Source organism: Macrosteles quadrilineatus, unplaced genomic scaffold, assembly GCF_028750875.1.
Source record: "Macrosteles quadrilineatus isolate MER2022 unplaced genomic scaffold, UCM_ALF_1.0 Scaffold_5__1_contigs__length_97177068, whole genome shotgun sequence".
In the NCBI taxonomy this organism is placed as follows: domain Eukaryota; kingdom Metazoa; phylum Arthropoda; class Insecta; order Hemiptera; family Cicadellidae; genus Macrosteles; species Macrosteles quadrilineatus.
The window spans coordinates 38,575,219-38,592,206 of NW_026542598.1; the positions used below are offsets into that span (position 1 = coordinate 38,575,219).

The 16,988-nt window shown below is 35.5% G+C and overlaps 1 protein-coding gene across 1 annotated transcript in view; it reads right to left on the minus strand.

Annotated features, from left to right (window-relative positions):
• The window catches only part of LOC128994833 (elongation of very long chain fatty acids protein 7-like), a 28,646-nt gene extending 12,200 nt beyond the window's left edge, over nucleotides 1-16,446 (minus strand). Inside the window, exons 1-2 of the mRNA XM_054419639.1 lie at nucleotides 16,367-16,446; nucleotides 729-809 (exon numbers count right to left, since the gene is read on the minus strand). Of these exons, the coding sequence (XP_054275614.1) occupies nucleotides 729-804 (76 nt within the window). The 5' untranslated portion in view covers nucleotides 805-809; nucleotides 16,367-16,446. The remainder of the gene's footprint in view (nucleotides 1-728; nucleotides 810-16,366) is intronic.
• Nucleotides 16,447-16,988: the final 542 nt, after the last annotated feature.

The following is a 16,988-nucleotide window of genomic DNA, read 5'->3' on the forward strand; positions in this document are numbered from 1 at the left end:
TTATTTATTGTAATTTACCTTCATGTAGACCAAATAAAATATGTATTTATTTACTGTTGATTGCTCTTTGGTATTACAGTATTCCCGAGTAAATCGGACTTTGTACGTAATATACATGCCACAGAGATATTGAGATCATATTAGCACTCTTGACCATTAGACTGAACACATTTAGATGTTTCTGAATTTACAATAGGATCGTGAATTTTCTGGACTTGAGTGATACAATCGAGTATTCTATTGCTCCTTGAAATATCAGAATACACACCAAAATATTAGTATCTAAATTTTATCCAAAACATTTTAGAAAACCTAGATAAAAACCATACATGATTTTAGTATTTGTTTTAAACCAATCAAAATCTTTTAAAGCACAATGCATAATATAGTCTGTATGACGGAACCTGTCCCATGGCAGTCTACTGGGAACTGGCCGATGGTTTAAGGCCATGGTAGGTTCCAGCATTGACTAAGGAAATAAAAGTTTTCCCTTGTCTTTGTTTCCCTTGTCTGTGGTTCCAGGTAGACTTATGGTCAGGAGACTTAACCTGGCTTCATCATACAGACTATATTACTAACAAGTCATTTTACAAAAATCGCCTTTAAAATTCACAAGAACTAATGAAAAACAGTAACGTAGTTTATAGCCAATTCACTAAGCTAAACACGTTTGATCATGCATGAACATGTTAAATCATGCATGGATATGTTGGAACGTGAGAACTTACCGGCGAGATCTGTGAAGAGAAAGTCCCAGTAGCTCGTGAGGCCATTGTAGACGGTGTTGTTGTATATGGAAGTCATCCTGCCTGAAAAAAATTGTATGCATGAACTCAATGACATTTGTACGTTATATTGACTTTTGTATAATGAAGTAGACCTGCTTACCTGCTGTAACCAATGTTTTATTCATAGTCTTCTGTTCTTTATTCAGCCAAATAAAAAAATGCATTATGTAGTCGTAGTCGTATGAATAAATGATCGTACTTGCATGAATGAATAAACGAAGTTGCATGAATGAATGAACGTATTTGCATGAATGAATGAACGTAGTTGCGTGAAAGAATAAACGTAGTTGCATGAATAACTGAACGTAGTTGCATGAATGAATTATCATAGTTTTATGAAGTATGAACGTAGTTCCATGAATGAATTAACATAATTCCATGAATGAATTAACGTAGTTTCATGAATGAACTAACGTAGTCGCATGAATAAATGAACGTAGTTCCATGAATGATTGATAGTAGTTTATGAATAAATGAATATAAGTTCCATGAATGAATGACGTAGTTTCATGAATAAATGAACGTAGATACTACAAAACATGTATCGTGTTAGGTAGTAATAGTAATAATATAATAAAATATTGAAAAGAGCCTTTGTATCTTGAGTAAGTAATATAACTAATATAACCATAAGTTTAGTTAAAATATGAAAAGTGCTATTCATTTTCAATAAGTAAGAACAGAAGAACAGTTTACATATGAGCTTTTATAAATTTCAAAGATATGCGGCAATCCTTTATATATCAATACTCCAAGCTATATTTAGTTCAACACGATCTTCTATATTTATTGAAATGGCTTAAAATAATTGGGATACCTATGGGGTAAAAGATTTTTATCATTATTTTATAGCAAATGAAAATGTATAAATTGTTTGACGGGGATCCAAACAATATTTTCTCCAATAGGTTAAGAAAGAAAAAAAAAATTATTTCATTAATGTTGAGAATACACAAAACTTGCACAATTCAAGGTACATGCTGTGCACCCCGCCAGGGCTAGGAATCTGTCCCACTGTGAAACAGTTGTCGTATTCCGTCCTTGGAAGTGTGCTGGTGGGTCAACCATTGTACCCAGCCTACTTGTCAGACGGAGAAAACAGCTGATCATCAGCTGACCGTAAAATCACCTGTTACGCGGTAACTGTAGTCACCGTTGTGGTAGCTTCCGCACCACCTCGGGAACTAACAAAAATGGTAGAAAATTCTGTGACTCCAGATTTTTGTTTATAAACAGTTGAGTGTTTGTAAAGCTATTAAGGTTATTTGACTGATTGTTTTTATTATAGGTACCTAAAAAGCAAACTGTGGCAATAAATCGTCTGTTATTTTATATTGACTACATGATTAGGCCTATTCCATTCCTGTGTTAGGGTTTAGAATGAAAAATGGACGTGTTAAGCTACCAACATGAATGATTTCATTAACTGATTTCTGTCAAATAAGCATACTTTTTAACCAAGCCAAACTGAAACAACTTATTGTTTATTTATTTCCAACTGATAACAATAATTATTATTGTTATCATTACTACTACTTTAGATGGGACGCCACCTATATGCGTATTTAAACCCAAATATGAGTGAAGGATGTGTGCAGAATGTTGTGTGATAATCTGAGTAGCTTTGTTACTGACTAAGATCAGTTGTTTCATTAGCCAGGATCATTTATTTAAAGCCCACTGTTAAGGAACAGCTGGGTCCGGTTTTGAACCTTCAAAAATCCACTGACTTTTCTTTGGATCGAACTGCACAATCTTGAGAGTGGTATTTAACTTTGTTCTGTGTTAATAAAATTGACAACGGTTGGTCTGTAAATAAGAAATTGATTACTTCAGTATTATTAACATATAAAAGCCTTACCCATGCAGTATTATTCAAAAGTAAATTTATAAACCTACATCAACGCTAAAAGTCCAAATTTTCGTAGACATAAAACGTCTCTAGTAGCTTAATAAAAAAATACAGGTTAGAAAGATTTCTGGAAATTAACGAACCGAAATTGACCGAATCAAAATTATTTGTATACACAATTCACCAACTTCCTTTCCACCTTTGTTTGTACCGTAGTTGTGTAACCGGCGAAAACAAAAACACATAAATTATCCAGCCAACTTAATGTTCCAACGAAGATTGATTTTCGTAATGCCAAACGTGGGTGAAGTTTGGACTCCTCTCCTTCAAAACTTGATGCCCTTGTGATGAAACATTGACTACTTCTTCAGATGTAGTCAACTAAAGTGAGACGGAACTACAGTTATGTCCCATATGGTGAAGAGATGACCTACTGCTACACAATGGGCGATATTCGCTACAGTACCTCATCTGTAGTGACGTCACTTTCTTCTTCTTCTTCTTCTTATTATTATTATTATTATCATCATCATCATCATTATCATTATTATTATTATTATTATTATTATTATTATTATTATTATTATTATTATTATTATTATTATAATTATTATTACTATTATTATTATTATTATTATTAATATGTTTCTACTTCTTCTTCTTTTAAGAACCACGAGTTTTCATCGCGTCTCGCTAATGTGTTAAAAAACAAGTTGTTATATTATGCAAATACACCTCGATATCAAGACCATGGGGGTTTTCAAATGAGACTTGTCATCAATGATGACTTCTTATCGAGGTTTGCAATAACAATGTGATTAAGGGTAGAATCAATTCAATCCAAGGGGATTAATGGCTTGTTATCGAGGTTTGTCTGTACGATGCCAATCATAGATCCATCTTTATTGTACTTGTTTGTATTTTTTCATGCTATTGTTGGAATGAATGAAATAACAAACTAGGGTACCATAAGCACGTATTAACACAATTTTCTAAATCAAATACATAAAACTACTCGTACAGCTAGAATATGTCAACGAGGACGTGGCCGCTAAGATCTAAGTAACGAGAACTGGAGAAAAAATGAAGAAAATACCAAACAAATTGCCGAACGTTAGAAGCTGAAAGGACCAGTCCGGAAGGTCGAGAGGCCGGATGATCGGTAGTCCGATGAGGTAACGCCAGGAATGAGATGACGTAACTGACGCGCCTAGAGAAAGTGGCAGGACCTCAGGATCTACTGGACATCTGACGTCATTAGGGTCTAGAGTGATGAGGAAAAACGTCACAGGATGTTGAGTTGAAGTTATACTGCAGCAAAACAGCTGTTTAATACATGCGTTGCTCTAGGTGTAAAGCATTTAGCTAGAAATACAACTGGAGATAGCACTGACAAGGTAACTCACGTTTGGGTTGGTACTAACTAGTGGAACAGCGCATTGGCTCATAGCTTTATGTATATGCAATCCCACATTCAAATGTACTGAGTACAATGTAATTCATCCCCTAGTACAAATGGTGGCCAACGTCTCGAAATCAACTTTGCACCTCCAGTTGTATCTCTAGCTCAGTGGTTGACGGTGTAAAGCATGTCTTTTCCCCACAGACCGAAAAAAGGAATCAGCTATTGAGGAATTCAGCTGTACATTTTACAGCTGTAAAAAACGTCCACTGCTTTTGCCGAAGAAAATAGTCCCGTTTAACAAATTAAATATGCTTTTGTATCATAATTAATTCATATTTTCCAAGAGAAATAAGTTATTTCTATTCTATAGATATTTTGACTAATCAAAATAACTATTCAATGAACCATAGCATTACTTTTGAGTCTTTTTGTTAGTTTCAAGCTTTTCCTTGGTCACGGACCGACATCGGGCTTGGTATTTACTGTGCCAACTGACCTGAGGTAGTTGGGTATTCCTGAATTGCGCCAACTACTTCAGGGAGCCACTCGAAAAGTTCATTATCTGGGCCGCAAGTGACAGCCCTCTTTGACTGCATAATTGGTCAGGTTAGGCTAGGAGTTATGTGGGTTAACTTAGGTTAAATTATTTTAGGTTAGGTTGGATGAGGTTAAGTTAGGATAGGTTAGGATGGCATGTAAACAAGGTTATTCCTTCTGTCGGAAACTCGCCCCTGCTTGGCTTGGGCTTGGCGCAACTAAGGAACATTTGTTGGGACCCTTTGAGGGCTTGGAGCATTTAAGGAACTGTTTGGCGCAATTAATGCACGGCCCGGACATCATGTCCCGTTTGTATATTCAGCAGAGAAAGTGGTTCTGGGCTGGACTTCCACATCTGCGACCTTTAACTTGCGAGAGAGTGCGTTACCGGTCCTCTGGCTGAGGCACGTAGACAAGAAAACACATGATCAACATTACAGGACGTTTCCGTAAAATATTTGCTATCCAATGGCTAAAATAAATTATTGGATGAGTTATCTCTTTAGGAAAAACTGCAATTTAGTGCTTCCTCTCATATCAGAGTTTAACGTTTGGTGTGTTCGATCCTGTTTTGTAAAATGAGCGGATTTTACTACCCCTAGCGTATTTTTATGTTTGCACTATTGTATCTTTACTATCACCCTATAATCTGTACTAGTTCAATTTGGTTTAATTTTCAAAATGTCAATTATGGATTATGGACCTATAATTAATTGAATTTGTGTGCACTTTAAAGAGTACTAGAGGTCGTCCAGGGGTCGAAAACTCTACCAAAAATATGTGATGTGATGTACAGACTTTATTTTCACCCCATGCTGTAAATAAAACATGTGATTGGAATTTCTTCCATATGTTTGGATTTTCTGTTTATATTTTGTTGTTATTTCGTCACCAGCATGGCAACCCATAAGGCCCATGTTAATTTTTTAAAATGTTAAATTGATTTTTTGCGCTTATTTTTGAGCCTATTTTAATTTATAAAGGGATTCTGCACACCTACAGGAAAATATTTTTCTAACAGTTTGCGTAAATTTTCCCTACAATGTACAAGAGCTGAGAAAAAGTGGTTTTAAAGAAACATGCTTGCCTATTAATATATAGATATTACAGATAATATCTTAAACGTACTTTATCGTTTAAAATGTTTGAGCTTATTGGCTATACACTATAATTTCTATATCTATTAATATCTTAATCAATTGCTTACCTCACTCTAAATAGAATTTTTATCCGGCATGTTGTATGTTTTTAAATAATAGTACTCACACTTAGCAAGAGTTTGCATACTGGCAATTATTTCTAGCAAACATAGTCAAAGATTTATAATCGCGGATTAGCGAGAAAATTAATTAAAGGGACATTAACTTTGAAAATTATTGAGAATTGGAACTAAACAACATACAACGGACGAAATATATTACCCAAGTATATCCGACGCTATGGTGATAATTTATTCTCCATTAAACATCTTCCTCTATTATACTAATCACCAAACGTAGGGCCTCTATTAACCATTTTACTATGTAGCCTAGCCAGTAGCCACGTGCAGCTTTATAATTGCTGTTTGCATCATGTAACCTAACCTTCATTACGAAAAACCACGTAATTACCTTATCAACCGACTCTTCTTGTTCATCCTAAAACGAATTAATTCAATAAGCCAACTCAATTAAACTTAACGGCCCTTAATTTGTCCGTTTCCAAACTGCTTTGCTATTTACGTGTTCGTGATTTTGCAATGTTGTAAAACTTACACACATAAAACATGATTGTGGATGTATCAAATGTTTTTTTTTTAGTTTTGTTCAATGTTACAATGATCATTGCCGTTCCAAAGTAGTTTCTATTATAAACTTTATCAGTTGTTATTCTTCTTTTGAAGCGCTTATACAAATATTTTACTCGTTATTTGGCACAGATAGAATGTTTAAAGAGTGATGTGTAGCGAATGTTTGGTTAACAGCATGCGTTTTTAAACAGTATAATATCTTCCTATTGCAAAATTTTAAGTTTGGTTGTCAGAATGTTTGGGCAAGCTTATCGACAAAATGTCGTTTGCCTTTAGGGTAAATATTACAATGGGTTTCTTACAGTGAAATAGCAATTCCTGAGAACAACCAGTAGTTATATTTTATATAGTATATTTTTTGCAAGATTTGTGTAATGGATAAGATAGCAAGAAACAAATGACAATCAAACACACAATTCTTTGTACACAGGGCGTAAAATACCCTTAAACTGCCTCAAGTCAAATCCATAAGGATGATCTAAATTTCCTTAGTTTGTAAGGGGAGGCTTTAATTGATGGGTTTTAAATTGAATTCCTAATATTTTGGGAATTTATCGAGTACAACCAGGAAACCTATTTCAAACGAATAAATTTATTTATAAGCTCCTGGAATTATAATATCACTAAATTTAATAATACTTTTACCTAATTAAACTGGTAAATATGCAAATTTTCATTCGAGGTATTATATTTTGGGAGTAAAGTGCACAATACAATTATTGGGTCGATCGATTCTTCTATGTGTAAAATGAGAATTTACCCTAAAATAGGGTATGAGTAGGGCCTCTTTTAACTACCCCAAACCTACTTTTATTTTTTGCCTACTCCAACGCAATCAATTATGAGACACAAACAACAAGATTAATATATCGCAATTGTATAAGTCTATTTTTTCCTTGGACGTTAGGCACGAACCCGGGATTGTTTTTCACATTACTTCAGGCTAGACCTAGGGGTTGCGGCAATATAACCTAGATAAAATCCATTGGAGATTTGACAGGATTTGGCCCACACTCTAACCCCTAGACCAGCTCGCTCCCCAAGTATAATTCTATTTGCAGTATCCAAAGTCAACGGTGTCAATGTCTCAACGTCCGTGTAGACGACGGTAATATTTCCCTGTCACGGGGAAGCAGATTGGTATTTCCTGAGACTACTTTCCCTCTCAACAGGTTATGCGACTACATTGTTTTACCGTCTGGTACATTCTTCTTCCTCACACCTATGACACTATTGATGGGCGTTCCTTTTGATAGCTTCACCCATTTTGATAGGGGCAAGCATTAATTGAGCCAACTGACCTGAGTTAGGTGGTCAGGTATTCCTGAATTGCGCTTTTACTCAGGGAGCCACCCGATACGGCAATTAACTTCACCAAGTGGTGGCCCTCTTTGACAGTATAATTGAGTAGGTTAGGTTAGGTTAGCTTAGGATGACATGTAAACAAGGAAATTCCCTCTGCCGGCAACTCGCCCCTACCTGGCTTGGGCTTGGCGCAACTAAGGAACATTTTTTGGGGCCCTCTGAGGGCTTAGCGCACTTAAGGAATTCTTTGGTGCAATTAATGCAACACCTTTGATAGCACAAGTTGAACAAGCAGAGTATAAGCTTTTACTTATAAATTAATTATACGTTCTTTTATACTCATTATAAACATGACTTATAGACACATGCATAGTCCCTACACTTGTAAATCATGGGGAGCGAGCATATCTAGTGGTAGAGCGTGGGACTTCGGTCCCTGTGGTCCAGGGTTCAAATCCCGACAGATCACCAATGGACTTAATATAAATAATAATGCCGTAAGTCGCGACTCCCTCCAGACTTAGCCTGAAATGTGAAAAACAATTCTGGGCTGAACTTAGAGGAATAAATTTATAGCGAAACTATTGTAAATGATGGAACTCTACCCTTACATAAATGTGGGGTTAAATATACTCGGATACACTTTGATCTGAACGTAATTGTTTTATTATAACGGAACATGCTTAGCCGATGGGAAATTGGGAAAGCAAGCAGATTACAAAATACATCTACAATCAGAACTGTGCAAGAGCTGGGATCTTCAGTGCAAAAGCTACCGTAGTAGAGTAATGGTGATTGCAGCCCAGCAGCCATCTTGGATTATGGAGGATGGAGGATATAGTGGATGGAGGATGGAGTGAACATCTACTGGAGTGGACTACTTACAGACAGTTTCATAACGAATAGTCCAGGAGCTGAGGGGGGTTGAGCATGCATGAAAGTAGTACGCAATGTTATTGCTGATTATTGTAATATGGACTGTGGTGATCAAAATTACGTATGTCGCCTATTTCAAAAGTGGTCGATAAGGTGGGGGGGGAGGGGGCAAACATGGCGGTTTGCGCTATGCGTTAAAACACTGATAGTTCGAAAACGGTAAAAGATAGATCATCGGTTAAAACGTCGTTGTAATCCTAAAAATGTGGACAACAATAATGGTCATTGGGTCCGAGGTCGTATCTCTATAAATAAACAAGTTATTGTATAAAATATGTAAAAATGGACTTTTCGTGTAGATTTTTTACCGAAAGTAGAATTAATTTGTGAGTGTCGCAAAGAAGTAATATCAAATATCTTTGCTGATAGTTGTAATATGGACTGTGGTGATACAAAATACGCATGTCGCCTACTTTTCAGGTGGTCGAGAACTTGGGGGGAGGGGGGCAAAGATGGCGGAACGCGCTATACATCGAAATGACTGTAGCTCGAGAACGGTACGAGATAGGACATCGGTTAAAACGTAGTTTTAATCCAAAAAATATTACCAATAGAAAAGGTCATTGGGTAAAACGTCGTATCTTAACTAATAAAAAAGTTATAACAATAATAAGTTTAACAAAATCTACATCGTACAGCTATTTTTTTCGAAAATCGTACGGATTGTTGATAAATAATAGTGTAATTACTTAATTACTCGGCTAAATATTAACTAGATGCATTTTCTTATAAGAAAAAAATATATTATTACGAATACACTTGGTTTAAAATGTAAAACACGGCCTCCAAACGCCTTGGGGTTCGTCCGTTAGGTTGCGTTATAATTGCTGCTGTTTTTAAAATAACGATTGCTTGTATTTTGTATTTCATTATACACTGAGTATATAAATGAAATAATGATAAATAAATAATAAAACAAATAAGATAATAATTAAATATGAAATATAATATACAGTAGTTTAATTCCATTGTAAATATAAACACCATAAACTTTAAATTTCTTGACCACTCTCATGCATTAATTATATATAGATGTATATACATACATTTGTATCAAAGAAAATATTTACAATTTTTTATTTGTATTACAGGTGCTAAGAGAAATTAAAAAGGTACCTATTTCAATTCAACAAATAATATGAACAACCAGTGTAATTGTTATGGATAGAATGAAGAGATTTGCCGTATTTTTTAATATAAGGTATTTACTTTTGTAGTAATGTTTTTTATTTCATATAACTGTATTAAATAAGAATCTGTTACATAATCATATTGTAATAACCTTCAACATTATAATAATTAAAATTGGATTTGTAGTGGTAGTCTGTATTATGCATTTGATTGCGGCGAAACCCCAAGTATTATATGTAGTTTGGAGGCCGTGTTTTACATTTTAAACCAAGTGTATTCGTAATAATATATTTTTTTCTTATAAGAAAATGCATCTAGTTAATATTTAGCCGAGTAATTAAGTAATTACACTATTATTTATCAACAATCCATACGATTTTCGAAAAAAATAGCTGTACGATGTAGATTTTGTTAAACTTATTATTGTTATAACTTTTTTATTAGTTAAGATACGACTTTTTACCCAATGACCTTTTCTATTGGTAATATTTTTTGGATCAAAACTACGTTTTAACCGATGTCCTATCTCGTACCGTTCTCAAGCTACAGTCATTTCGATGTATAGCGCGTTCCGCCATCTTTGCCCCCCTCCCCCCAAGTTCTCGACCACCTGAAAAGTAGGCGACATGCGTATTTTGTATCACCACAGTCCATATTACAACTATCAGCAAAGATATTTGATATTACTTCTTTGCGACACTCACAAATTAATTCTACTTTCGGTAAAAAATCTACACGAAAAGTCCATTTTTACATATTTTATACAATAACTTGTTTATTTATAGAGATACGACCTCGGACCCAATGACCATTATTGTTGTCCACATTTTTAGGATTACAACGACGTTTTAACCGATGATCTATCTTTTACCGTTTTCGAACTATCAGTGTTTTAACGCATAGCGCAAACCGCCATGTTTGCCCCCTCCCCCCCACCTTATCGACCACTTTTGAAATAGGCGACATACGTAATTTTGATCACCACAGTCCATATTACAATAATCAGCAATAACATTGCGTACTACTTTCATGCATGCTCAACCCCCCTCAGCTCCTGACTAGAAAGCAACATTGAAGTGTACAGTTAGTTGCATCACTTGAGTTAGGTTAGAAGTACACTGATGCACTGTTTGTGTTGATGTTCTATAATTTTGTAGCAAGGAAGATAAACATTAGACGTAGTGCTTCAGGAGGTCGTGTATTAATTGCACCAAGCCCTCTGAGGGTCCATAATGTTCCTTAGTTGCGCCAAGCCCAAGCAAGGTAGGGGTGAGTTGCCGGCAAAAGGGTTAATCTTGTTTACGTGTCATCCTAACCTACCCTTACCCAACCCTTGCCTATCCTTACTTAACATAACCTAACTTAAGTTATATCCTGATAATTAGACCAAATCGTTAATTACAAGTATGTTACTTTCGGATTCCACTATAAATAGGCCCCTTAGTTGCCATTGGCTGTATGGACTATTAATTTTCAGCTGTGCCTAAGGAATATGTCGGCCTTAGTCAACAAGACTACAAGATCGCGCCACCCCTCCTACACTCATCTCCATACATTAGGCTTAAAATGCCTACATTCGTATGGTTGCCATTTCAAAGTAAAGTATTAAAGTATGTTCATTGAATGAAGTTTAGATATATTCACATCAAAGCAGATCGGTATCTGTGATGAAGCTATCAGAGATGTAGGTTAGAGGTGGAAATTCCCAGTACATGATTTGCACAGTTTGCTGTAGTAGCGCACGCATTTCACCATAGTTGTAATTGAAGATTTCGAGACTGTCTGCAACAGTTGCAGCCTAGGCTTAAAACTGACGGTAATTCTGAACACATAATTTCAGTTCTGCCGAAGATGTGAAATGTAAAGAGTTTGTTGCAAATATGTAAAGTTAATAGCTACAAAGACAATGTGGAACCTCTAATTGCTATGTGATGACTTCTAATTTGGGGGTCCTAATAATAGGTGTGATCATGACACACTTGCAATGAAATGATTTGAAGATGAAAGTAGTTTTTATTTTCAAGCCTGAACTTATCGTCTTTTGACTTGCAGACCACAACTCATTTTCGATTCTAGCCAAAAGACTCAAATAGTTTTTTGGTGGAAAGAATTTCCGTCTCCTAATCTATTTCCGTTGAAGGGAGTCACAAACGCATTTAAAGAAAATCAGATCTCGGACTTAGGTCTTAAATAAATACTGTATTACAGTAATAAATACGTCGCCATGAGGGGATTTTCTGAACCATTCAAAAGTTAGCTACACATTCAAAATGTTCCTAAATCTATCTTATATTTTCCATCACCCTTTACCTTAACCTACGTTTTCAATTTTCATGACCACTCATCAAAACCACACCCATTGTACAATATTTGTAGAAGACAACGAAATTCTGCAATACCACCAACATAGTGCATCCCGTCGTCAGAAATCCTTATCTTTTCAATTTGCGGTTGCTGCAATACCATAAATTGCAAACTAGCCTGACCATCGAGATATCTAAGATCTCAATGTGATGACACATGTTGAAGGAAATTGTAGTTGTCAAAGTAGCTGCTATTGTCACCATTACATCCGTAGTCAAACGACTCTACCACCTCTGGGCATACATTTTATCAAAGAGAAAGTAAATTCAGAAATGACCAGGATGCGGAACCAACGATGTCAGCAATTGCGCTAATTCAGACCCTGGAAGCTCCAAAGACCTGTGGTTTATTCTTGTAGATCACTCATAAAATTGAACTACCCATTGTATAAGCGGTTAGATTCCGTGGTTTAGCAAGACTTAAATTGATGATTGAATCGGTGCTGTTTAAGTGAATAGGCTGAAATGTCTTTTGGAAAATGGGAAACTATACAAAGTGATTTGATAGCCTCTATCGTGAGCTGTGAAATGTAACATTTATCGTTACATAACCGTTTCAAGTCATTGTCATTATCATTATTGGAACTATGTGCGTATTTTAACCCAAATTTGAGTGAAGAATAAGTGTAGAATGAAAAGATATGCCTTGTGTAGCTTTGTTACTGACTAAAATCAGTTGTTTCATTAGTCAGTATCATTTATTGAAATCCCAATGATCAAGGACAGCTGGGTCCAATTTTAAACCATCAAAAAGCTGTCAACTTTTCTCGGGATTGATCCGGCGACCTTTTTGATCACTAGGCGAGCAATACAACCACTGAGCTACCCAGTCACTACATACACATTTCAACTAGATACCTGCGAGAGTAGGCCTTGGTTCGTGAGGTTTGATGGTCATGATAGAACCACAACCAAGCATAGAACGTAATGTGCGTGTCTCTCGTAACTCTTCCAGTGTGGCCAACTTGAGATAAGGAATTTCACCCTGTAATGTTGCATAACATGTGTGTGGCTGTAGGCTTTATCCAACTATAGGGACTATGTGATTGTTTAGAGCAAAATTCACATAGCTTTTAATCGAAAAGCACGCTGTTTTGTGTTGTTTGGTTGGAATACTGGAGTCATTGGAGTACGACAAAAAAGAGTGCTAACTAGTGGACAAAGGCCGTTTGCACTCGCGTTACACATTTTATTTTCCCTTCAGTTACTATAAAGCATAAAATAATTAGTCTTTTAAACATTGTGCAACACTTTTTTAGGTTAGGATAAATCCAAACATTGAACGAAATGGGAAACGCTGCACCAGCTGATCGTAGTCATAATATAAGTGTTGCCAACTTATTTTCAAGTGTAATCGTATTGCTAATAAAAGCATACTGTTTCTTGTCGTTTGGTTGGAATACTGGAGTGCGGCAAAAAAAGTGAGTGTGGAAAAAGTAAAAATGAGTGCAGTAAAAGTAAAAATGAGTGTTGCAAAAGCAAGTAAATGCAGCAATTTGCTACTTTGCGTGATATAATCAGTACAAGAAAGCCCACTTTGTCACGTAACTGTAGAAAAAATATGTTGCTTAGAAAGATGTTGCTATTAGAACTTCACAGATTAATAAGCCACATGGCAACCAACAATAATAAATTCAAGCGTACATCTAATATATTACTAGTTCTTCATGGTCAAGGTCGATGACGTAGAGTGTTAAATTTGTCATAATCAGCTTGACACCTGGCTGTCAACACGAGATGACATATTGAACTACGCGCCATTTTTGGTCTCGTTTTACCCGCCAATTTGTGGTCTTTTTTAATCATGTAGCCGGCGATAAGGAAACACAGTCGTGAGCCGTTTTGACACTTTCCTAAGCTCTCTCCGGAACTAATTGTGTTAAGGAGCGATAATTTATAAACTACCTCGTCAGTTAGAGAAATTATTAACTATTCTAAAGTATAATTGGGTAAGATTTTGTGTGTGTGTTTTTCACAATCATTTTTCGTCCCTTAATTTATTTTGGTATTTTATTAAATTTCAAAAATGCAACACGTTAAAACCTGTTATTTATTCTCATTGTTAGGCTGTTTGATGATTTTAAATGCAAAATGGCACCTCGTTGACAAAACCAATCCGATTTTATATGGGGAGGAAAAATTAATATCGGGTACGATCGAATAATTTATACGTAAAAACATGAATATTGATCGTTTGTTTAGAGCATACACTAACTCTTATGGATATGAATACAACCTTCTATTAATAAATCACGTTATTCAGAGAAAATTACTAGTTAATAATAATCCATTGAAGTTTATTAAACTAAAATGCAGCACCAAGTTAACAACACTGTAGTCATCAAAATAAAAATACAATCCAAGCTATCGTTATTCTACGTGTGGTCGTGTGATATTCAAATGTTATATTATGAATATGAAGTACGCAACAATATGAAATATAAAAGTCAATAAAGAATATCGAGACCAAAAGGAAACCGAAACGAAACAGCATTAAAAGTTAAAAAAGTTATGTATCTTCCAAGATCCACATTTACAAATTGTTGGTATTTTAAGCAAAAAAAGATTGTTATATGTTTTGGAATGTATTTTTTTTTTGTGAATTTTTTATTTAGTTTGTAATGTCTAAACATGTATTTTTGTCATGCAACCTCTTCTCTTCTTCTAATGTTAACATCATGGGCGAATCTTTAAAAACTGTTGTTTATTTATTCATTCATTGGCTATAAATAGTTTAATCTTTTCCTAAAATACCATTGAGAACACTCCCGTTGTTTTACAAATCCTCAACAATGATCGTGTTGTTCTGAGCAAAATCGTCATGCCAAATCACGATAAACATAATGATTTGTTATTGTAAAAGGGATTAAGATTTACCTTCATATTACAGCAAGATGAAAGGTATACACAGGATGTTTATCAGGTTAATAAAAGTACGCGAACAACTCGCGATAGTAAATCCATAGGCGGAAACATGCGGAAGTATTGGATCACCTACAAAACCAAAACCAGATCCTTCACACTCACTGACACACTTGTCCTGTCTGTGTGTGTGTGTGTGAGGTAATAGCTATCAGTAGATCATAGATTATGAAGATAGAGATGTTGTCACGATAATATTTAGTTTAGAATTAGATGGTGAAAAGTATCCTCTGACTTTGGAGAAAGGGCTTTTCCTGCACAGGAACTTCTTTTCACATGAGTTCTATATTTTCCAAACAGTAAACTAATTATCAATTAATTGAGATGGGGACGCCCCCTAAGTTAGTATTTTAACCCAAATATGAGTGTAGGATGAGTGTAGAGTGTTGTGAGATGATTTGTGTAGCTTTGTTACTGACTATAAGATCAGCTTGTTCATTAGTCAAAGCCCAATGATCAGGAACAGCTGGGCCCGGTTTCGAACCATCAAAAAGCTACTGCCTTTTCTCAGGATCGAACCGGCAACCTTTTGATTATACAGTAGGTGGATTTGCAGGTAGGTTCAGAACCATTTGTTCACAAAGGTGAAGCCATTGGCGTTTAGTAGGATTCGAACTCGAATCTTCAGGTTAGAAGTTCCGTGACATAACCACTGAATTGTGCAACTTCTTCTTTAATATTGATAGCTAAAAATGTGTGGAAATGTCATTTTCATGTTTGGTAAAGGATAAATTTACGTTTAAATGATGTAATAATGTGATAGGGAGTAAAATGTTAACGATATATATCGTATTTAGCTTCATACTTTATTCTACAATTATACTTTTAAGTATTTGTATTGAAATAAGTCGAGCTTATGTCCACAGCTTAATTGAAAATCATAACTCGTAACTGGAAAAAAGTAAAATTTTATGTATTAAATGATAGGGCCCACAGCTAAAAATTATTAAAACTCAATTAAAACTCTCTAGCCAAGGTAATTATATCGTTGCTTAGTCTCAAATCAATACAAAGCAAAAGGTTTGAATAAAGTAATCTTTAATAATAAACATTGTATGTGCAATTAAACTGTATATGTTTACTGAATTATTTAACAGGTTAAATACTAAACTACGCTAAAAGATAATATAAATATAATTTAAAATGGTGGTAAAAAATTAATTCAATAGTTTTTTTTATTGACATTAATTTTATGAAAAATTAATCATGCATTAGCAAAAAATCCACAATCAAGTAATAATCACCCTTTTATTTATACACCCCGTGTAAACCCCAACAACTTTCACTATTGTGAAAGGTTATTACCTTCACTCAACATTAATGAACAAAAAGTGTTACCTTAGAAAAAAGTAATCCAATGGTTGTGCACAACGGCGGTGCGACGGCGTTAGTACGTCGCGCGTATCCTTAGCGGTGGTGAGCGCACATGCACGACTGGAGCATGGAGCATGGAGCATGATAGATCCTGGAGGGGGGACAATGATACTACAGGTGGCGGAAACGAGGTTGCATAACAGAGAGTTGTCAGATCAGCGCGAAGGAAAGTTGACTCGGCGACCCGGGAGTGTATCCCTGGGGAACCCCTTTCAGTTTAACCTTGGGGGACCCAAATAAAATGAACCTAGAGGATGTGGGTCCTTGAGGAACGAAATGGTGCGTAAAGAGATCCTTGAAAGACCCCTAGTTGAATTTTGAGGGATCCCATTGAGATTAACCTTAAATGATTCCACATTTTTAAGCGTTTACAAGGCGTTAAAAGTGGTATAGATTTGAGAGACCCCTTCAGTTAAACCTTACCCATGGAAATAAACATCAAGAGACAATACACTCTCACGCTTTTACGAATCCTTAAAATAGTAATAGCGTCAGGAATCCCTCTAGTTGAACCTTGAAGGACCCTCGAAGAAATTAACATTGAGGGACTCCATAAAGACAAATCTTCATGGACTCAAGAGATGAA